This window comes from Fringilla coelebs (genome assembly GCF_963513975.1).
Source record: "Fringilla coelebs genome assembly, chromosome: 26".
NCBI lineage: Eukaryota > Metazoa > Chordata > Aves > Passeriformes > Fringillidae > Fringilla > Fringilla coelebs.
The window spans coordinates 3,151,926-3,173,795 of record NC_140052.1 but is presented as its reverse complement, the minus strand read 5'-3'; the positions used below and the strand labels follow the sequence as shown (position 1 = coordinate 3,173,795).

The window sequence follows — 21,870 nt, the reverse complement described above, 5'->3', positions numbered from 1 at the left end:
CCCTGTGTCCCTTAGAACATCCCTGTGACCCCTGGATCCCCTTGGAGCATCCCTGGATTCCTTTGGAGCACCCTTGAGCCCCTTGGACCATCCCTGTGTCCCCTGGATCCCCTTGGAGCATCCCTGGATTCCTTTGGAGCATCCTTTGGAACCTCTTGGAACATCCCTGGATCCCTTTGGAGCATCCCTTGGAGCCCCTCGGAGCATCCCCCTGTCCCTCAGAACACCCCCCTGTCCTCCTCTCTGCCCAAACTCTGCCTCCATCCTCGGCAATTTGGATTTCCCGCCCGTTTCCATGACAACCTCCCCGTGCCCCCCCCTCCCGACCCCTCCCCAGCCCCCCACGCTGCGGGATTTTGGGGGGTCCCACTGTCCCCACCTGGGGACACCTCTGAGCGGGGCTGTGACACCGCCGCTGTCCCCGCTGTCCCCCGCAGCCCCCGGCGGGAATTTTCCAGCCTTTTCCAGGTGGATTTCCCCCGGGAGCTCGGCGAGGGATTTTGGGGTGACGCTGCCGCCCCCGGCCCGCCTTTTTGGGATTCCATTGGCGTCAGGAAAAGCTTTGGAGCTGCAAAACCTGGAACCTTTCCAGCGGGAAATCTGGAAAGCAGCGAGTCTGGAGCGGGGATTAGACGCTGAATTATCCAGGAGAGCGGAGCGGGAGGAAAAACCGGGAGATTTTGGGGATGGGGGAAGAGGGGAACGGGCTGTGAGCACCGGGGTGGCCTCGCTGCTGCTGCCACCTGTCCCTGTCCCCTCCCGGGGACCTCCGGGGCCTGCTGGCGAGCGCTGAAGCGAACGCGTTCTTGGAGAAGGAGCTGTTAATTGCCCGGAGGGATAATTGGGAGCGGAGCGCTGGCCGGGGAGCAGGGGCTGTGTAAACCGCGCGTAACCCGCGCGTAAAGAGCGCGGAGCGCCCGCGGAGCCAGCGCTGCCCCCTCCCCACGCTGGGCAGAGAATCCCGGGATGCTCATCCCGGCTGGATGCCGAGGAAATCACAGCCCGAGGCAGGAGGGAGAGCCTCCAGCTGGGAATCCTCCCTGCGGGCACCACACCCAAGCGCGGGGTGGGCACCAAACCCCCCCACCCCCCTCCTCCTCCTCCTCCTCCTCCCCTGTCCCCACGCGGAGGGGACAGCTGGTGGCCCCAGCCCCTGTCCCCAGCTCCTCGGCCCCCGTTTCCGTCTCTGCTCATGAAATTTTCATGCTCGTGCTTTATTAATGAGCTCCCCGGGAGCGCGGCGCTTCCAAAGCCGCCGCTCCATTAAGATGCAGCCGGGTCCCCGCAGGTCTCGGGCAGGGCAGCAGCGAAGCTCCCGAGGAGGAGACAATCGGCTGCCGCGTCCCACGGGTCCCCCAAGCCCGGCTTTGTGCCGCAAATCTGCGGCTCCCCCCTCCCAGGGCTCGGGGCTGGGGTGATCCGGGGTGCAGGGAGGGCTCAGTGCGCCCCCAAAACCAGCGGGAGTAAAGAGACCCTGGTGGTCCCCGTCTCTTAAATCCTCCTTTTCCCCACCTCTTGAATTCCCTTTTTCCCACCTAAATCCCCCTTTTCCCTGCCTCTCCAATCCCCCTTTTCCCACCTAAATCCCCATTTCCTCACCTCTCCAATCCCCTTTTCCTCACCTCTCCACTCCCCTTTTTCCCACCTAAATCTCCATTTTCCCACCTCTCCAATCCCCATTTTCCCACCTCTCCAATTCCCCTTTTCCCACCTCTCCAATCCCCTTTTTCCCACCTAAATCCCCGTTTTCCCCACCTCTCCAATCCCCTTTTCCCCACCTAAATCCCCGTTTTCCCCACCTCTCCAATCCCCCTTTTCCCACCTAAATCCCCTTTTTCCCACCTAAATCCCCATTTCCCCTCGAGCTGTGTCCATCCTCTGTCCAACCCAAACCGTCCATCCCTGCCCCAGCCCAGGTTTGGCTGCCAGGGTGGAGGTGAAGCCTCAAACCTCTCTGGAACGGCGCCTTTGGCACACCCAGGGCTCTTCCCAAACACCTTTTCCCCCTGGATTTGGGATCTCCTGGCAGCGCAGCCCGGGTGGGCTGGTCCTGGGTGAAGGGGAAGGGGACAAAGTTGTCACAGCACGGGGTGGCACCGAGCCCCAAAAAGCTCCAAATGTCCTCAAAGGGTGGCAGGAGATCGGGATGGCACCGGGAAGGGGCTTTCCCTGAATTCCCCCTGAATCCCTCAGGATTCCTGAATCCCTCAGGATCCAGGATTGGATTCCCAGGATGGATTCCAGATGGGATTCCCAGGATGGATTCCTGGGATAGGATTCCCAGGATGGGATTCCCAGGATGGATTCTGGATGGGATTCCCAGGATGGATTCCCAGGATGGACATGGGAAGGAATTCCCGGGATGGATACAGGATGGATCCTTTTGTCCCTTTCATCCCTGAATCCTCAGGATCCCTGAATCCCTCGGGATCCCTGAATCCTTGGGATCTCTGAATCCCTCATGATCCCTGAATCCCTCAGGATCCCTGAATCCTTGGGATCCCTGAATCCCTCAGGATCCCTGAATCCCTCAGGATCCCTGAATCCTTGGGATCCCTGAATCCTGGGGATCCCTGAACCCCTCAGGATCCCTGAATCCCGGGGATCCCTGAATCCCTCAGGATCCCCGAATCCTCGGGATTCCCGAATCCCTCAGGATCCCTGAATCCCTTGGGATCCCTGAATCCTCGGGATCCCTGAATCCTCGGGATCCCGGGCAGGGAGGTGCTGGTGGCTCTCAGCTTGGGGACAATGGGACAAAAGACACCCTGTCCCCCTTCAGGGGTGGCTGGGGGATGCACGGCGAGCCGGGTGCTGAGGGTCACCTGGGATTTGATGTTCGCTAATTAGCAGCGCCCTCCAATCAGGTTAATTAGGAGCCTTGCCTTGCAGCAGGGCTGGGAGGCAGCGGAGGAGAATCCATGGATTTGGCTGGGATGTGGAGGGAATGAGGGATGAGGAGCCTTCAGGAGCAGCACCTGGGCTGCAGAGGGTGATCCATCATTCCCAGGAAAAAAAAAAAGAAAAGGAAAATTCAGCGTTTGTTCCCAGGCTGGGGGTTGGCCTCGTCCGTCCTCTCCTGACGGATGGGATTCCTGGGATGGATTCAGGGTGGGATTCCCAGGATGGGATTCCCAGGATGGGATTCCTGGGATGGGATTCCCAGGATGGATTCCTGGGATGGATTCTGGATAGGATTCCCAGGATGGGATTCCCAGGATGGATTCTGGATGGATTCCCAGGATGGGATTCCCAAGATGGATTCCAGATGGATTCCTGGGATGGGATTCTCAAAATGGGATTCCCAGGATGGATTCTGGATGGGATTCCCAGGGTGGGATTCCAGATGGGATTCCCAGGATAGATTCCCAGGATGGGATTCCCAGGATGGGATTCCCAGGATGGATTCCCAGGATGGATTCTGGATGGGATTCCCAAGATGGATTCCCAAGATGGGATTCCCAGGATGGATTCCCAGGATGGGATTCCTAGGATGGATTCCCAGGATGGATTCTGGATGGGATTCCCAGGATGGGATTCCCAGGATGGATTCCGGATGGGATTCCCAGGATGGATTCCCAGGATGGGATTCCCGGGATTAAATTCCCAGGATGGAATTCCCAGGATGGATTCCAGATGGGATTCCCAGGATGGGATTCCTAGGATGGATTCCTAGGATGGGATTCCCAAGATGGATTCTGGATGTGATTCCCAGGATAGATTCCGGATGGGATTCCCAGGATGGGATTCCCAGGATGGATTCTGGATGGGATTCCCGGGATGGACACGGGAAGGAATTCCCGGGATGGACACGGGACTGATCCTCTTGTCCCTTTCATCCCTGTCTGGAGCTGCCCCACTTTTGGGGAGCCCCAGGAGAGGCGCTGGGGGCCACAGAGGAGTTGGGTCGATGATTCCACTTTTGGAGTTGAATAATGATGAATTAATTAATAATTAATAACTATTCTTTGAAGAATTGACAAAAGGAAAGAAACGTTGCAAATTCACGGCCTGGATTCTGCCCAGAGGGCCCCGGTTTGGGGGGTGCTGATCCTACAGATTGTGCCTGGAATGGGATGGGGTCAGTCCAGGGATGGGCTGTGCTGGAGATGCTGGGAGGTGACACTGATGCCACAGGGGTGGCAGACGCCTGTCACATCTTCCCCAGGCCAAGGGCATTTCCCCATCCTGCTTTTGGGGCCATCTCCCCAGGTTTGGGGCCATCTCCCCGGGGTTTGAGGGTCATATCTCGGGGGTTTGAGGCCATCTCCTCAGGTTTGGGGCCATCTCCCCGGGGTTTGAGGGTCATATCTCAGGGGTTTGAGGCCATCTCCCCAGGTTTGAGGCCATCTCCCCAGGTTTGAGGCCATCTCCCCAGGTTTGAGGGCTTTTCCCTGCCCCACTTTTGAGGCCATCTCTCCAAATTTAAAGGTTTCTCCCCATCCCAAGTCAACGGCATTTCTTCACCCCAGGTTTGAGGACAACTCTCCAGTTTCGAGGAATTTCTCCTCATCCCAGGGTCAAGGGTGCTTCCCATCCCAGGTTTGAGGGCATCTCCCAGTCCCAGTTTAAGGCTGTTTTTGAGGGCATCTCCCAAACCCAGATTAAGGGGGTTTTTGAGGGCATCTCCCCAGCCTTGAAGGCATCTCCCAATCCCAGTTTAAGGCTGTTTTTGACGGCATCTCCCAATCCCAGTCTAAGGCTGTTTTTGAGGGCATCTCCCAATCCCAATTTAAGGCTGTTTTTGAGGGCATCTCCCCACCTTTGATGGCATCTCCCAATCCCAATTTAAGGCTATTTTTGAGGGCATCTCCCCAGCCTTGAAGGCATCTCCCAATCCCGGTTTAAGGCTATTTTTGAGGGCATCTCCCCACCTTTGATGGCATCTCCCAATCCCAATTTAAGGCTGTTTTTGAGGGCATCTCCCAATCCCAGTCTAAGGCTGTGTTTGAAGGCATCTCCCAATCCCAGTCTAAGGCTGTGTTTGAAGGCATCTCCCCAGCCTTGAAGGGATCTCCCAAACCCAGTTTAAGGCTGTTTTTGAGGGCATCTCCCAAACCCAGATTAAGGGGGTTTTTGAGGGCATCTCCCCAGCCTTGAGGGCATCTCCCAGTCCTAATTTAAGGCTGTTTTTGAAGGCATCTCCCAATCCCAATCTAAGGCTGTTTTTGAGGGCATCTCCCCAGCCTTGAGGGCACCTCCCAATCCCAGTCTAAGGCTGTTTTTGAGGCCATCTCCCCCCCTTTGATGGCACCTCCCAGGCCCAAGACCAACCCCCCCCTCAATCCCATCTCCCCACGCTCCACCTTCAACACCCCCTCCCCAACTTTACCACCCCCTCCCCACCTTCCTGACCCCAAACTTCTCCTTCCCTCGTCAGGAATGGACCCGGCCACCGCCTCCAAGAGCAACCACTGCCTGGACGCGGCCAAGGCCTGCAACCTCAACGACAACTGCAAGCGCCTGCGCTCGGGCTACATCTCCACCTGCAGCCGGGAGCTGTCGGCCACCGAGCCCTGCAGCCGCCGCAAGTGCCACAAGGCCCTGCGCCAGTTCTTCGACCGCGTGCCCGGCGAGTTCACCTTCCGCCTGCTCTTCTGCTCCTGCAAGGACCCGGCGTGCGCCGAGCGCCGCCGCCAGACCATCGTGCCCTCCTGCTCCTACGAGGACAAGGACAAGCCCAACTGCCTGGACCTGCGCGGCGCCTGCCGGGCGGATCACCTGTGCAGGTAAAGGGCGCGCCGCGGGGTTCTTGTGGGGTGGGGTAGGGGTTGTGGCGCCTCGCTGGGGTGGGTGTCATTGTCCGGTCATCTGTGTCACCTCCCTGGGGTTGGTGTCATTGCCCGGTCATCAGTGTCACCTTTCTGGCATTGGTGTCACTCCCTGGCTATCAGTGTCACCTTCCTGGCATTGGTGTCACTCCCTGGCCATCAGTGTCACATTCCTGGCATTGGTGTCACTCCCTGGCTATCAGTGTCACCTTCCTGGCATCGGCATCCCCACTTGGCATCAGTGTCACCTCCCTGGCATTGGTGTCACTCCCTGGCCATCAGTGTCACCTCCCTAGCACTGGTGGCACCTTTCCGGTCATCAGTGTCAGCTCCTGGTTATCAGTGTCACCTCCTTGGCATTGGTGTCATTGCCTGGCCATCAGTGTCACCTTCCTGGGGTTGGTGTCATTGCCGGGTCATCAGCGTCACCTTCCTGGCCATCAGTATCACCTCCCTAGCACTGGTGTCATTGTTGGTCATCAGTGTCACCTCCCTAGCACTGGTGGCACCTTTCCGGTCGTCAGTGTCACCTCCCTGGGGTTGGTGTCATTGCCGGGTCATCAGTGTCACCTTCCTGGCCATCATTGTCACCTCCTTTGCACTGGTGTCACTCCCTGGCCATCAGTGTCACCTCCCTGGCACTGGTGTCATTGCCGGGTCATCAGTGTCACCTTCCTGGCCATCAGCGTCACCTTCCTAGCACTGGTGGCACCTTCCTGGTCATCAGTGTAAGCTCCTGGCTATCAGTGTCACCTCCCTGGCATTGGTGTCACTCCCTGGCCATCAATGTCACCTCCCTGGCTTTGGTGTCACTCCCTGGCCATCAATGTCACCTCCCAGGCATTGGTGTCACTCCCTGGCCATCAGTGTCACCTCCCAGCATCGGTGTCACCTTCCTGGCATTGGTGCCACTCCCCATTGTTGGTGTCACTGCCCTGGCATTGCTGTCACCCTCTTGGCATCCGTGTCAACCTCCCAGTGTCGGTGCCACCCCTCTGGCATCAGTGTCACCCCCAGTATCAATGTCACCCCCTCGGCTCCGTTTTTCCCCCCGTTTGGCCCTGGAAGTGCCACCGGGACAATGTCCTGGGGCCATCCAGGTGACAGATCCCAGGGATGGCACTGCATCCCCCAAACCCTCCCCGGCTGCCAAATTCCCGCTGTTTCCCCCTTGGCAGCGCAGAGCTGGGCACGGAGCCTCCTGCTCCTTCTGCCACCCGTTTGTCACCGGGCACGACCCCTCCTGTCCCCCTCGGGAGCCGGATCCGCTTCCCGACGGCGCCGGGAGCGGGATCTTCTCCCGTCAAGGTGATGGAGCTTCCCGGCGCTCAGCGGGGAAATAAATGCGAGCTCCGGGTCTTCCTGCGGCTGCGAGCGGAGATGTTTGAAATGTGGGAATGTTTGAAATGCGGCTTTTTATCAAAAAGTAATCCGAGGAGCCGGTGGCCATGAATAAAAGATAGCCGGGAATGGCAGCTCCTCTCCATCAGCGCGCTCCGAGGCGGGCGCTGCCGACGGATCCGCGCTCCGAGAGGGATAACGGGGCTGGGAGAGCCAGGGGGAGGCTGCAGAGGCCAGGAGCGTTAATTCCTGCATGGAATGAAATCCCCACACGAGGAGGGAAAGGGGGAAGGGGTTGGCAGCTGCTGGGAGGGTTTGTTCGCTCCAAGGTGGGAAAAGGGTTTTTTGGGAGAAGCGTGGGAGAGCTGGGATGGGGGATCTCGCTCTGGAAAATGCCCAAATCTGGGATTTATTTCTGTTGGTTTTGCTGGAACCTCAGGGTTTTTTTTCCTTGGGATGGGGCATGGATGATGCATTCCTTGGATCTGGGTTTTCAGGAGAAAATCCCATCCCATCCGCTCCCCTCTGGCATCTCCAGCTGGGAATGATGGGACACGAAACCTTCTGTTCCCTCATCCTGGGGAGCGAGGCAGGGCCGAGGGATTTCCAATTATCCAGGAATTTATCCAGCCAAAACTCCTCCTCATCCTGGGGAACAAGGCAGGGCCATGGGATTTCCAATTATCCAGGAATTTATCCAGCCCAAACTCCTCCATGTCCCCTGATCCCAGAGAACAAGGCAGGGCCATGGGATTTCCCATTATCCAGGAGTTTATCAGCCCAAACTCCTGATCCCAGAGGACAAGGCAGGGCCATGGGATTTCCCATTTTCCAGGAGTTTCTCCAGCCCAAACTCCTGATCCCAGAGGACAAGGCAGGGCCATGGGAATTCCCATTTTCCATGAGTTTATCAGCCCGAACTCCTCCTGATCCTGGAGGACAAGGCAGGGCCATGGGAATTCCCATTTTCCAGGAGTTTCTCCAGCCCAAACTCCTGATCCCAGAGGACAAGGCAGGGCCATGGGAATTCCCATTTTCCAGGAGTTTATCCAGCCCAAACTCCTGATCCCAGAGGACAAGGCAGGGCCATGGGAATTCCCATTTTCCATGAGTTTCTCCATCCAGCATCCCAGCCCGCTGCTCATCCCGATCCGACAGGGGCCTGGCGAGGGCTCTGGAGAGAGCAGATCCCAAGCGCTCCCAGGGCCCGAGGTGACAGGAGATGAGATAATTCTCCTGCCAGAGTAATTAACCTGCCAGGGTAATTAATTAACCCTCCTGGCTGAAAGCCTAATGAGGGAAAACCCTCTCTAGCGGGATAGGATTTTCCAGAGGGATTTTTCCTGCATGGAGATCGATCCAGGGGCTGCTGCTCCTGTAGGACCGAAGAATTCCACACCGAAAAAAACCCAGAATAATTGGAGGGGAGGGAAAAATGAATATTCCAGCATGGAAAACAGCCCTTCCAGAGCTTTTCCTGCCTCTCTGGGCTGTTTCCCATCTGGGGTTGGACACCAGCCCTGCCCCCTCGGTCACCAAGGTCACAAGGAAGGCACCAGCTGCTCCATCCTGCCGGGAATGCCTCTGCCTGTGGAATGTTCTGGGTGCAGGAAGGGTTTAACCCTTCCCTGCTGTCCTCCTGCAGACACAGAGGGTCTGGGATGTCCCTCCTCGTGTCCCCTCAAGGACTCAGATCTGGGCGAGGGGACAGGATCTTTGGAGTGCAGCATCTGGTTTATCCTGGGCTGAAATCCCAGGGTTTTTGCTCCACATAAATCCATCCCAGCGGCCTTGACCCGGCCTCAAATCCCACGGGAGCTGCCCCAGGACTCCGGGAGCAACTGAGCCGTGATTTGTGCAGCTTGGGAAGATTTTCCCAGCTCAGGAAGCTTCCCCATCTTTCCCCCCACCTTTTTCCCCCCACCTTTCCCCCCCATATTTTCCCCACACCTTTCCCCACCATCTTTTCCCCGTCCTTTCCCCCCATCTTTTCCCCCCACCTTTTTCTCCCCATCTTTTCCCCCCACCTTTTTCTCCCCACCTTTTTCTCCCCATCTTTTTCCCCCATATTTTCCCCCCATCTTTCCCCACCATCTTTTTCACCACCAACTTTTTCCCCCGCCTTTTTCTCCCCATCTTTTCCCCCACCTTTTCCCCCACCACCTTTTCCCCACCATCTTTTCCCCCACCATCTTTTCCCCCACCATCTTTTCCCCACCATCTTTTTCTCCCACCTTTTTCCCCCATATTTCCCCCCACATTTTCCCCCCACCTTTTTCCCATCATCTTTTCCCCACCATCTTTCCCCCCCACCTTTTCCCCACCATCTTTTCCCCATCTTTTCCCCCCCATCTTTTCCCCCCATCTTTTCCCCCATCTTTCCCCCCATCTTTTTCCCACCATCTTTTTCCCCCACCTTTTCCCCCACCATCTTTTCCCCCCCCATCTTTTCCCCACCATCTTTTCCCCCCATCTTTTCCCCCCCCACCTTTTTCTCCCCATATTTTTCCCCCACCTTTTCCCCACCACCTTTTCCCCACCATCTTTTCCCCCCACCTTTCCCCCATCACCTTTCCCTCATCACCTTTTCCCCACCATCTTTTCCCCCACCACCTTTTCCCCACCACCTTTTCCCCACCATCTTTTTCCCCACCATCTTTTCCCCCACCATCTTTCCCCCACCATCTTTCCCCCACCATCTTTCCCCCACCATCTTTCCCCCACCATCTTTCCCCCACCATCTTTTCCCCCATCACCTTTCCCCCATCACCTTTCCCCCACCACCTTCCCCCCATCACCTTTCCCCACCTTTCCCCGCTCACAGGGGCCTGACAAAGCCCCGGAATTTTTGTGGCTGATTGCAAGGGACAGGTTTTAGCTCCCGGAATACAAAAACCTTTGGCAAAGCACAAACCTCAGCGAAGGGGAAAGGGAAGGCAAGGGGAGAAAAGAGCTGATTTCAGCAGCTGCAGCTCGCTGGATTTTTCATCTTGCATCAGCAAGTCGGGAGCACAAATAATCTGCTCTTACACGCTCCAGTGGTGCCGGTGCCGGAGAAATTCCCAGCCTCCACTGGCTGGAGCTCCTCAGCATCCAAAGTGGGGATGTTGGGTCATTTCCAGGATTTTTTATCCCACTTTTTGGTGGGTTTAAATCCAGGGAGGTCAGGGATGCTCCCTCTTACAGGATATTTTTGTGAAGAGGATTTTGGCCGGGGTTGGACCATCCAAAGTAGGGATGTCAGATCACTTCCTGGATTTTTTATCTCAGTTTTTGGTGTGTTTAAATCCCCCTCTCAGGATTTAGGCCAAGGTTGGGCTGGAGCTCCTCAGCATCCAAAGTGGGGATGTTGGGTCATTTCCAGGATTTTTAGCCCAGTTTTTGGTGGGTTTAAATCCAGGGGTTCAGGGATGCTCCCTCTTACAGGATGCTTGCTTGTCAAGGATTTTGATTGGGGTTGGAGCATCCAGAGTTGGATTTTGGTTGGAGCATCCAGAGTTGGATTTTGATTTGGATTGGAGCATCCAGAGTTGGATTTTGGTTGGGGTTGGACCATCCAGAGTTGGATTTTGATTAGGGTTGGAGCATCCAGAGTTGGATTTTGATTTGGATTGGAGCATCCAGAGTTGGATTTTGGTTGGGGTTGGACCATCCAGAGCTGGATTTTGGTTGGAGCATCCAGAGTTGGATTTTGGTTGGGGTTGGAGCATCCAGAGCTGGATTTTGGTTGGAGCATCCAAAGTTGGATTTTGGTTGGGGTTGGAGCATCCAGAGTTGGATTTTGCTTGGGGTTGGAGCATCCAGAGTTGGATTTTGGTTGGAGCATCCAGAGTTGGATTTTGATTTGGATTGGAGCATCCAGAGTTGGATTTTGATCGGGGTTGGACCATCCAGAGTTGGATTTTAATTGGGGTTGGACCATCCAAATTTGGGTCATTTCCAGGATTTTTATCTCCGGTTTTAAATCCGAGGCGCATCAGGGACGCTCCCCCTCTTGGGATATTTGTGCCTCAAGCATTTTGGGCCAGGTTTGGGCTGGAGCTTTGGCTGGGGAAGGAGGGAGGGAGGGGATCCAGCCGGTGGGGATTGATGGAGCACCAAACACGGGGAGGGAGCGCGGCAGACGGACGCACGCCGCCCGTAATGGATGTTCCCTTGATAAACAGCAGCTCAACTTCTCATTACTCCCTGTAATGAGAGCCTGTCTGGGAAGAAGAAGGAGCAGGGAAAAATCGCTCCGGGATTTAACGGGAGCTGGGAGAGCTCGGGTTTGGAGGGGAGTGGAGGAGCATCCAAACCTGGTTTGGGAAATCAGTGAAAATCCCCAAATCTGGGGGATTTCGAAGCAGAGGGGCCACAATGGAGGGTCCCTCACATGAGGAGGCAGCTGGGGAAGAGGAAGAGAAGAAGGAGCAGGGAAAGAAGAAGGAGCAAGGAAAAATTGCTCCAGGATTTAATGGGAGCTGGGAGAGCTCGGGTTTGGAGGGGAGTGGAGGAGCATCCAAACCCGGGTTGGGAAATCAGGGAAAATCCCCAAATCTGGAGGATTTCGAAGTGCAGGGGCAGCACTGGGGGGTGCCTCATATGAGCAGGTGGCTGAGGAAGAAGAAAAGAAAGAGCAGGGAAAGAAGAAGGAACAGGGAAAAATTTCTCCTGGATTTAATGGGACCTGGGAGAGCTCAGGTTCTGAGGGATAGGACATGGAGGAGCCTCCAAACCCTGTTTGGGATTGGGAAATCAGTGAAAATCCCCAAATCTGTTGGATTTGGGAAGTGGAGGGGCAGCACTGGGGGGTCCCTCACTTGGGGAAGAAGAGAAGAAGGAGCAGGGAAAGAAGAAGGAGCAGGGAAAAAAATTCTCCTGGATTTAATGGGAGCTGGGAGAGCTCGGGTTTGGAGGGGAGTGGAGGAGCATCCAAACCTGGTTTGGGAAATCGGTGAAAATCCCCAAATCTGGGGGATTTGGGAAGTGGAGGGGCAGCACTGGGGAGGTCCCTCACATGAGGAGGCAGCTGAGGAAGAAGAAGAAAAGAAAGAGCAGGGAAAGAAGAAGGAGCAGGGAAAAATTGCTCCAGGATTTAATGGGAGCTGGGAGAGCGCAGGTTCTGAGGGATAAGACATGGAGGAGCCTCCAAACCTGGTTTGGGATTGGAGAATCAGTGAAAATCCCCCCAAAATCCCCGAATCTGGTGGATTTGAGAAGTGGAGGGGCAGCACTTGTGGAGGCGGCTGAGGAAGAAGAGGAGAAAGGAAAAATTTCTCCTGGATTTCACAGGAGCTGGGACAGCTTGGAGAAATGTGGGAAAATCAGTGAAAATCCCCAAATCTGTTGGATTTCCAAATGGAGGGGCAGCACCCGGGGGCTTTCCCGGCATGAAGAGGAGGAGGAGGAGGCTGGGGGAGGGCTCGGCTCCCTGCGGGCTCTCACCACGAGAATCAGTCAATTCTCGCTGAATAATTAACTCGAGAGGCTTCCCAAGTATTGACTTAATGTGACAGCGAGTCTGTCTTGAGCCGGGCTTTGCTTGTGTAAACACAATCTCCTGTTGGGCTCAGTTAGCGGCTCAATGGGACAGAACGGGCCCGCAATTAAAATCAAACGCTGCCTGCGCTCCGTCCTCCCCTTCCCGGGGAGCTGCAGGGCTCCAGGATAAAAAAAAAAACAAACATTCCACCCCAAAAAAGGCCTTTGAGTCGCTGATCTCGGCGCTGGATCGAGACGTGGGGGGCTGAATTGTTAATTAGTTAATTAGTGACTGCCGGCTTTGAGGTTCTGCCCTAATTGTTTTCCCTCTCGCTGGGTTTGCTCTGCTTTTGGGAGTTTCTCCCGTGGTTTGTTGGGGGTTTGTGTTTTTCCTGCCGTGTGCAGAGCCCTGAGCAAGGAATTCCAGAGGCTGGAAAAGTCCTCCAGGGTGGGAGTCCAACCTTTGGTCGCCGCTTTGTCCCCATCCCAGGGCTCTGAGTGTCGCCTCCTGGTGTTCCCTGGACACCTCCAGGGGCTCCTTGGGCACCTCCTGAGGCTCCTTGGGCACCTCCAGGCATTCCCTGGATACCTCCAGGTCAACCCTGGACACATCAAGGGGTTCCTTGGATAACTCCAAGGGTTCCTTGGATACCTCCAGGGGTTCCCTGGGCACCTCCAGGTCATCCAGGACATCTCCAGGGGCTCCTTGGGCACCTCCAGGGGCTCCTTGGGCACCTCCTGGCATTCCCTGGACACCTCCAAGTCAACCCTGGACACCTCCAGGGATTCCCTGGACACATCAAGGGGTTCCTTGGGCATCCCCAGGGGTTCCTTGGCCACCTCCAGGGGTTCCTTGGACACCTCCAAGGGTTCCTTGGGCATCTCCAGGTCATCCCTGGACACCTCCAGGGCTTCCTTGGATACCTCCAGGCCATCCCTGGACGCCTCCAGGGGTTCCTTGGACACCTCCAGGGGTTCCTTGGACACCTCCAGGGGTTCCTTGGATACCTCCAGGGGTTCCTTGGATACCTCCAGGGCTTCCCCAGGCACCTCCGGGTCATCTCTGGATACCTCCAGGGGTTCTTTGGGCATCTCCAGGCATTCCCTGGACACCTCCAGGTATCCCTGGACACCTCCAAGGGTTCCTTGGACACCTCCAGGAGTTCCTTGGACACCTCTAAGGGTTCCTTGGGCATCTCCAGGTCATCCCTGGACATCTCCAGGGGTTCCTTGGGCATCTCCAGGCATTCCCTGGATACCTCCAAGTCAACCCTGGATACCTCCAGGGGTTCCTTGGCCACCTCCAAGGGTTCCTTGGGCATCTCCAGGTCATCCCTGGACATCTCCAGGGGTTCCTTGGGCACCTCCAGGCATTCCCTGGACACCTCCAAGGGTTCCTTGGACACCTCCAGGAGTTCCTTGGATACCTCCAAGGGTTCCTTGGACACCTCCAGGAGTTCCTTGGATACCTCCAGGTCATCCAGGACATCTCCAGGGGTTCCTTGGGCATCTCCTGGGGTTCCTTGGGCATCTCCAGGTATCCCTGGACACCTCCAAGGGTTCCCTGGACACCTCCAGGCCATCCCTTGACATTTCCAGGGGTTCCTTGGGCACCTCCAGGCATTCCCTGGACACCTCCAGGGGTTCCTTGGACATCTCCAGGGGTTCCTTGGGCATCTCCAGGTTATCCCTGGACACCTCAAGGGGTTCCTTTGATACCTCCAAGGGTTCCCTGGGCATCTCCAGGCATTCTCTGGACACCTCCAAGGGTTCCTTGCACATTTTGAGTGGTTCCCTGGACACCTCCAGGCGTTCTCCAGTGATGGAGAGTCCAACCCCCCCACGGGCAGCCCCTTCCCAAGCCTGACCCCCTTTCCGTGAGGAAATTCCTCCGGAATTGAGGCCGAGAGCCTCAGAACTACCACAAAAAATTCCCTTTTTCCCTCCAGCCTCCCGCGGCTCAGCCCAGAACAGGCGACTCCTCTCCCCAGACAACTTCTCCTGGATAAAACAAATCCATCCATTGATCTTTTCTCCCCTCCCCTGTGAACTCCTCGCTCGATTTGGCAGCGGGTCATCCACCAAAGCCGACTTTTATTCCAGCTTCCCTCTTCCCTTCAGCTGCTCCCCCTCCCTGGGACTCTTTGAATTTACCTGGGAGCGTTTGAGGGGAATTTTTTTTGAATCTCAGCATCTCTCCCAGCTTCAAAGGAATCCCTCTCCAGCAGGATGGGATGTTGGGAGGGCGGTGCCCAGCGGGATTTTCGTGTCTCGCCGAGTTTTTTCCGTGTTGTCGCCGCTTCCTGAACATCCCCAGCTGGGCAGGAGAGGGGGAGACACGGAATTTTTTTTAAATTCCCTCAGTCCCGTGAAAAAAAAAAAAGAAAAATCCACCTCTGGAGGAATCCCGGTGTCTTTTCCATGAAATATTCAGGAGCAGGATGCTGCCGGGTTGGATGTGTGCTGAGTGATCACCGCGGCTGGGGGGGATGGGAGCATTTTACACTCAATTAAGAGCTTTAAAAAAATCACTTAAAAAACCCCCAAAACCTCCGTGTTCGGGTGAATTTTAATGTCAGAGCCAGTGGGGTTTTGTGGTGGTGCTGAATTCCTGCAGAAAAACAGGGAATGGGAGAGGAGCTGCAGGCAGGTGGGATCTGTAGGGATGCTTGAAGTCCCGTAAATTTGGGATATGTGCACTGGGGGTGGGAGGACAGGAATGAAAATCCCCTAAATTTGGGATTTATGCACCTGGGATAAAAGCACAGGTACAAAATGTCCCCTAAATTTGGGATATTGGTGCCAGGTGTTTGTGTAGGAAGGCACAGAGTCCCTTAAATTTGGGATTTGAGCACTTGGGATAAATGTACAGGTGCATAGAACCCCTGAAATTTGGGATTTATGCACTGGGAATACAGAAATGGAATTAAAAAGCCCCTTAAATCCAGGATATTTAAGGGGATCCAGGGATCCAGGTCCTTGGGAAGAGCCTGGATTTGGGAGCAGGGCTGGGATCTTGGGGCTGCCTTTCCTGGCACTTTTCCTCCAGGAATCCAAGAGGAGCAGTTTGGAAGCCCCTAACTGGGAATCCAGCCCTTGGAGCAGGTTTGGGATGGCAGATCTGAGTCTGTATCCAGAATTAATTTTTTAAATCCCTTTTCTTCCACTCCTTTTTTTTATTTTGGGGGGGGAGGCAGCTCTTAGGAAAATCCTCCTCCATCCCTCATCCAGCGCCAGCCCAGCTCTTCCCAACTTTTCCAAGCCATCCCCACCTGCCTCCTCCAGCTGCCAGCAGCGATTTGGCACCGATTCCTCCTTGTTCCCGCTAAGATGGACTTGGCTCCTTCTCCTTTCCCTTTTTTTTCCTTCCTTTGGAGCCGTTGGAAGCCAAAACCCGCCGGGTCCAGGCCGAGCTTTTATTCCTGGCAGCCAATCCCATCCAGCGGCTTCCAAAGCCGCCGTGTCCAACGGGAAGAGTGACATCTGGCTTGGATATTCCTGAAGGATTTCCCAGCTGCATCCTCATGGATGATGAAAGGAATAACATTTGCCTCGGAGGATGCTCTGGGCCGGGAGTGGAGCCCCGGGGAGCAGCGGTGACAAATTTTCCTGGCGCTCCGCGCTGAACTCACCACGCTTCCTGCAGGGAATTGACGTCCCTTCGCCTCGGATTTGGGGAGAGAGGGGAAATGCTGTCGGAAAGTTTTATTCCTCTCCCGCGGAGAAGCCGGGGAAGGAGCAGGTTTTTGGATTTCTGCCATTCCCACCCTGGAGTTGAGGTCTGGCTGCAGGGAGGATGGAGCGTCCCCAAAAAATAAAAATGCTGGAAAAGCTTTTCTGGGCTTTGTGCAAGGAAAATTTCCTCCCGGGAGTTGGGGATCTGCCCCGGGAATGGGATAGGATGGAGCCTCTCCACTCTGTGGGGAGTTTTCCATGGGCTGAGTCACAAGGAAGGAAAATAAACATGGAAACAACGCTCCTGGTGGGGGAGTTTTATTTCCAGGAAGAAGGAGAGGGAGAAAATTTCCTCCTTGCCTCACGCACCACGGCAGAACTGCATAATCCTGATTTTCCCTGGAATTCCTGCTTCATCCCAAGCTCTTCCTCCTTCCCCATCCTCCCATCCCCATCATGGAGCAGCCCCTCAAACCACCCCAATTCCATTCCATCCCTTCCCGAGGACATTCCTCTTGTGTTGGTGCTCTTCATTGGGATCTGAGGCGTGGATGAGCACGGCCATTCCCAGAATCCTGCCTCCTTTTGGGAGCACTTGGATAACCCAGCTGGAGAGCCCTGGAATTTCACTGCCCATGTGGGGATGTTGGGAACGGGGCAGTTTTATGGAGTTCAAAAATTCCCGCTGGCTGCGGAGTCACTCCGGGATGGAACCCGCGCTCAAATCCCGTTGTTTTCCCATTTTTCCTCCTCTGCAGATCCCGGCTGGCCGATTTCCACACCAACTGCCAGGCCACCTTCCAGTCCCCGACCAGCTGTCCTGGGGACAACTTCCAGGCCTGCCTGGGCTCCTACGCTGGGCTCATCGGTGAGTGCCGGGAGTCGGGATCGGGAATGGCTTTTCCCGCTGGGATTTCATCCCCGTTCCCGCCTCCTCGCCAGGCTTTGACATCACCCCCAACTACGTGGACGCCAGCACCACCAGCATCACCATCTCGCCCTGGTGCTCCTGCAAAGGCAGCGGGAATATGGAGGAGGAGTGCGAGAAATTCCTGCGGGATTTCACGGAAAATCCCTGTCTCCGTAAGGCGCTTCCCCGCCCCGCCCCCTTTTCCCTTCTTCCATCATTCCCATCCTTCCTAAACCTCTCCCGCTGCCAGGAAACGCCATCCAGGCTTTTGGGAACGGCACCGACGTGAACCTGGCTCCCAAAAATCCCAATCCCGCCGCGACGGCGCTGCCGAAGGTGGAGAAGAGCCCGGAGCTGCCGGACGACGGCAACGACAGCAACACCGCCTACGACACGAGCGTCATCAGCACCTGCACCTCCCTCCAGGTGTGGCCCAGTCCCTGTCGCAAACTGGGAGCACTGGTGGGGGTGTGGGGCATCCCGTGGGATGGGAAAATGTCCCGCTCGGACTCATCCGGGGGCTGGAAGGATCCGGGCACGGTTTGGGGTGTGGAAATGGGATTCTCCGCCTGTCTCACCCCTCACCGGCTGAGGTGGCTCCCTGAGCCGGACTTCTCCTCGTTTGGGAGCTGGAATTCCGTGGCTTTTTGGGAAATCTGGAAAATCAGCGTTGTCTTGCTGAGCGCTGGGCTTGGGCGTCTGTGTTTTGTTCCATGGGTGGAAAAGGAATGGGAGGGAAATGGGATTGGGGAATGGCTGGGAATGTCCCAGGAATGGGAGGGAAATGGGATTGGGGAATGTTCCAGGAATGCAGGGAAATGGGATTGGGGAATGTTCCAGGAATGCAGGGAAATGGGATTGGGGAATGTTCCAGGAATGCAGGGAAATGGGATTAGGGAATGTCCCAGGAGTGGGAGAAAAATGGGATTGGGGAATGGCTGGGGATGTCCCAGGAATGGGAGAAAAATGGGATTGGGGAATGTTTCAGGAATGCAGGGAAATGGGATTGGGGAATGGCTGGGGATGTCCCAGGAATGGGAGAAAAATGGGATTGGAGAATGTTCCAGGAATGCAGGGAAATGGGATCGGGGAATGGCTGGGGATGTCCCAGGAATGGGAGAAAAATGGGATTGGGGAATGTTTCAGGAATGCAGGGAAATGGAATTAGGGAATGGCCCAGGAATGCAGGAAATGGGATTGGGGAATGGCTGGGGATGTCCCGGGAATGCAGAGGAGTAGGATGGGGACTGGTGGGGTATCCCCGGATTCCAGACAGGATTCCAGACAGGATTCCTGGCAGGATTCCAGGCAGGATTCCTGGCAGGGTCACAGTGGCAGTGAGGCAAGATCCACAGAAGCCCCTGGGCTCCCTGCGGAGATGGGATGAGCTGTTCCCAAATCTCCCTGTGCTCCATCACCTGCTCCAAGCTGATTCCCACAGGGAAATTTGGGATCCCAAACCAGCTCCAGGGGCACATTCCTCCCCTAACCATTCCCAATTTCTCCTGCCAGGAACAAGGCCTGAAGCCCAACAAATCCAAGGAGCAGAGCTTGTGCTACTCCCAGGTACTTGGGGGATCCCGGGGCTGGGAATTCCTTCCCGAATTAAACACCTCGGGAACGCCATCCCGACTTTGGGGTGCCTCCCAACTTTGGGATGCTTTTCCCTAAAACCCCATTCCCATCCCTCCTGGCCAGGCCCAGCTGACCACGGACGTGATGCCGGACCAGAAGACTTTCATGGATCCCAAGGCGGGAAGCAGCCGGCAGCGGGAGAGCCGGATCCTGCTCCTCATTCCCATCCTGATCCCGGCGCTGGGGCTATAGAGGGGCGGGAAGGAGCGGCCGGTGGGACGGGGACGCTCGCACCGCTGCCACCAGTGCCACCAGTGCCACCAGTGCCACCAGCGCCACCAGCGCCCGCCGCTGCCGCGCTCGCGCCGGAGACTGGAAACGCTCCCAAATCCCGGGAATGCCGAGCTCCGGAGAGGCAGGAGGAGCCTTCGCCGCGCTGGGAAACTTTGGTGGTTTTCTTCCTACTTTTTCTTCCTACTTTTTCATTTTTCCGTTTTTTTTTGGGGGGCGTTCTTGTTTTGGTCTTTTCTGGGTTGGTTTTTTGGAGCGGCTCCTGCCCGGAATGGGCTTGGAATTGGGGTCTGGAGCTGCCAGTGGTGCCAGGGAGGGGGAAAAAGTCGGAGGAAGGCTTTGGGAAAGGCGAATTTCAGGATTCTTTGCACTGGGGACAGCGAGGATTCCGCATGGGAGCATCCCGGAGGATGAAGGCACCGTCGGGATCCACCTGGAGGGGACCCCCGCAGCTCTTCCCGTTGGTTTTTGGGGGATTTTGGTTGGGATTTTTCCTCGGCGAGTTTCCCAATGGAAGAGAAAAGAAACTGGTGTGAAACGTGTGAGGCTGTGCTGATGTTTTCAATCATTCCAGGGGAAGAGGTTCCATTTTATTTTATTTTATTTTTTTTTTTTTTTTAATTTGGAATTTGAGTTGGGAGTGGAATTTGACCCATCCAGGGTCAGAATTCCCTATTTTCCCTCTCCACTTTATTTCCTATATACATATAACATATGGATATTCCCATATACATAACCCTACTCATGCTGTGGCTTTTAAATTCCCATTTTTCCCTTTATTTTCCCTCTTTTTTTTTAATTTTTATTTTTTAATTCCTCTGATTCCCGCAACAACTTCCAAATGTATTCTTGGAAAATTTATTTTTTTTAACGATGTCTATAATGGAAAAAAAGAAAAAAAACCAAAATAAACCAAGGAGAACAAACCAAGGAATGAAACAGCCCTAAAAATCCAGGATTCTATAAAAATCCCCACATCTGGTGGCAGGGGGTGGAAATGGGGACCCTTCAGCTGCAGGAATGCCAAGATTTGGGTGGGAATTCAGCAATTCCCAGCCTTTTTTTTTCCTGCAGGAGACAACAAGCAGGGAAAAAATTCCCAAGGAGCTGCCTAATTCCCATTTTTTTGGGAGTTTTTATGTGCAAGAATTTCAGGTTTCAAATTCCAATCCCTCCCTTGATGGGGTTTGGAATTTTATTCTCCCAAGACAACCTGGCGGCGCTGAAAATGTTGGGATTTGGGGCACGGGAAGAGTGAGGGGCTGGAGTTTTTTATTTATTTGGGATTTTTATTTGTGGAGCGGAAATGCCAATTCCCATCCAGCTGTGCCCGTGGAAAAAGGGATTTGGGGAATCTTGGGAGCCTGGGGATGGTGAAATTGTGGAATCACAGAATTCCAGACTGGGATGGAGTTTTAAAATCATCTCATTCCAGCCTCCGCCGTGGACTGGGACAATTCCCATTATCCCAGCTCGCCCCAGGCAGGCCTTGGACGTTCCAGGGATGTGGAAAATGGGATGGAAGGATCCCAGAGCTGGAGCTGACAGAGAGGGGAGGGAGGGATGAACATTCCCTTTTCCAGCATGGAAAATCCAACAGGGGGATGTGGGAGCTGGCACAGGAAACATAAACAAATCCGGTCTCTCCTGGAATTCCTGCCGCAATCCCGGGCTGCTTTTTTTCGGGATGGGGCAGCTCTGAGCTGGAGCTGGGTGTGGGGCAGCCAAAAAAAGGGATTTGGGAGCTCCACAGCAAAATTTGGGATCTCTCACGGGGGTGATTCCCAAATTTTGGAGCCTGGAGTGCTGCTGGGTTTCCTTGGGAAAGAGGCTGGAAAATCCAGCAGGGATTTCTTCCTGGAGCCTGGGGGGCTTTCCCTGGAAAAGCTGGGAGTGCTGTGGGATTTTCCAGAAGGAGTAAAAACTACTTGGAAAGGTCAGGGAAGCGTCTCCATCCAGCAGCAGTGGGCATTCCCAGTATTCCCTGCCCAGGAATTGTGATCCGTGGAGATCCTGGGGTTACTGGGAAGTGCTGGGAGTGGGGATTTGCTCCAGGATTGGTGATCCCAGTATTCCATCTAGGAATGGCAATTCCAGCACTGGAAGTGGGTTTTACTCCAGGATTCCCTCCAGGATTGGTGATCCCAGTATTCCATCTAGGAATGGAAATTCCAGCACTGGAAGTGGGTTTTGCTTCAGGATTCCATCTAGGAATGGAAATTCCAGCACTGGAAGTGGGTTTTGCTTCAGGATTCCATCTAGGAATGGAAATTCCAGCACTGGAAGTGGGTTTTGCTCCAGGATTCCCTCCAGGAAGGGCAATTCCAGCACTGGAATGGGTTTTGCTCCAGAATTCCCTCCAGGAATGGAAATTCCAGCACTGGGAATGGGTTTTGCTCCAGTATTCCATCTAGGAATGGCAATTCCAGCACTGGGAATGGGTTTTGCTCCAGGATTCCATTTAGGAATGGCAATTCCAGCACTGGAAGTGGGTTTTGCTCCAGTATTCCATTTAGGAATGGGAATTCCAGCACTGGAATGGGTTTTACTCCAGAATTCCCTCCAGGAATGGGAATTCCAGCACTGGAATGGGTTTTGCTCCAGTATTCCCTCCAGGAATGGTGATTCCAGCACTGGGAGCAGAGGGGCTTTCTCCAAGAATTCCTCCAGGAATTCCAGCACTGGTATGGGGATTTGCTTCAGGATTCCTTCCAGGAATGGTGATTCTAGGATTCCCTCTGGGAATGGCGGTTTCAGCACTGGGAATGGGGTTTTGATCCAAGATTCCCTCTGGGAATGGCGGTTTCAGCACTGGGAATGGGGTTTTGATCCAAGATTCCCTCT

At 55.0% G+C, this 21,870-nt stretch overlaps 1 protein-coding gene across 1 annotated transcript in view; it reads left to right on the top strand.

The window, feature by feature from the left end:
- The window catches only part of GFRA2 (GDNF family receptor alpha 2), a 39,911-nt gene extending 19,987 nt beyond the window's left edge, over positions 1–19,924 (top strand). Inside the window, exons 4-9 of the mRNA XM_084221945.1 lie at positions 5,381–5,729; positions 17,009–17,118; positions 17,193–17,333; positions 17,411–17,586; positions 18,673–18,726; positions 18,859–19,924. Coding sequence (XP_084078071.1) covers positions 5,381–5,729; positions 17,009–17,118; positions 17,193–17,333; positions 17,411–17,586; positions 18,673–18,726; positions 18,859–18,987 — 959 coding nt within the window. The 3' untranslated portion in view covers positions 18,988–19,924. The remainder of the gene's footprint in view (positions 1–5,380; positions 5,730–17,008; positions 17,119–17,192; positions 17,334–17,410; positions 17,587–18,672; positions 18,727–18,858) is intronic.
- The last annotated feature ends 1,946 nt before the right edge of the window (positions 19,925–21,870 follow it).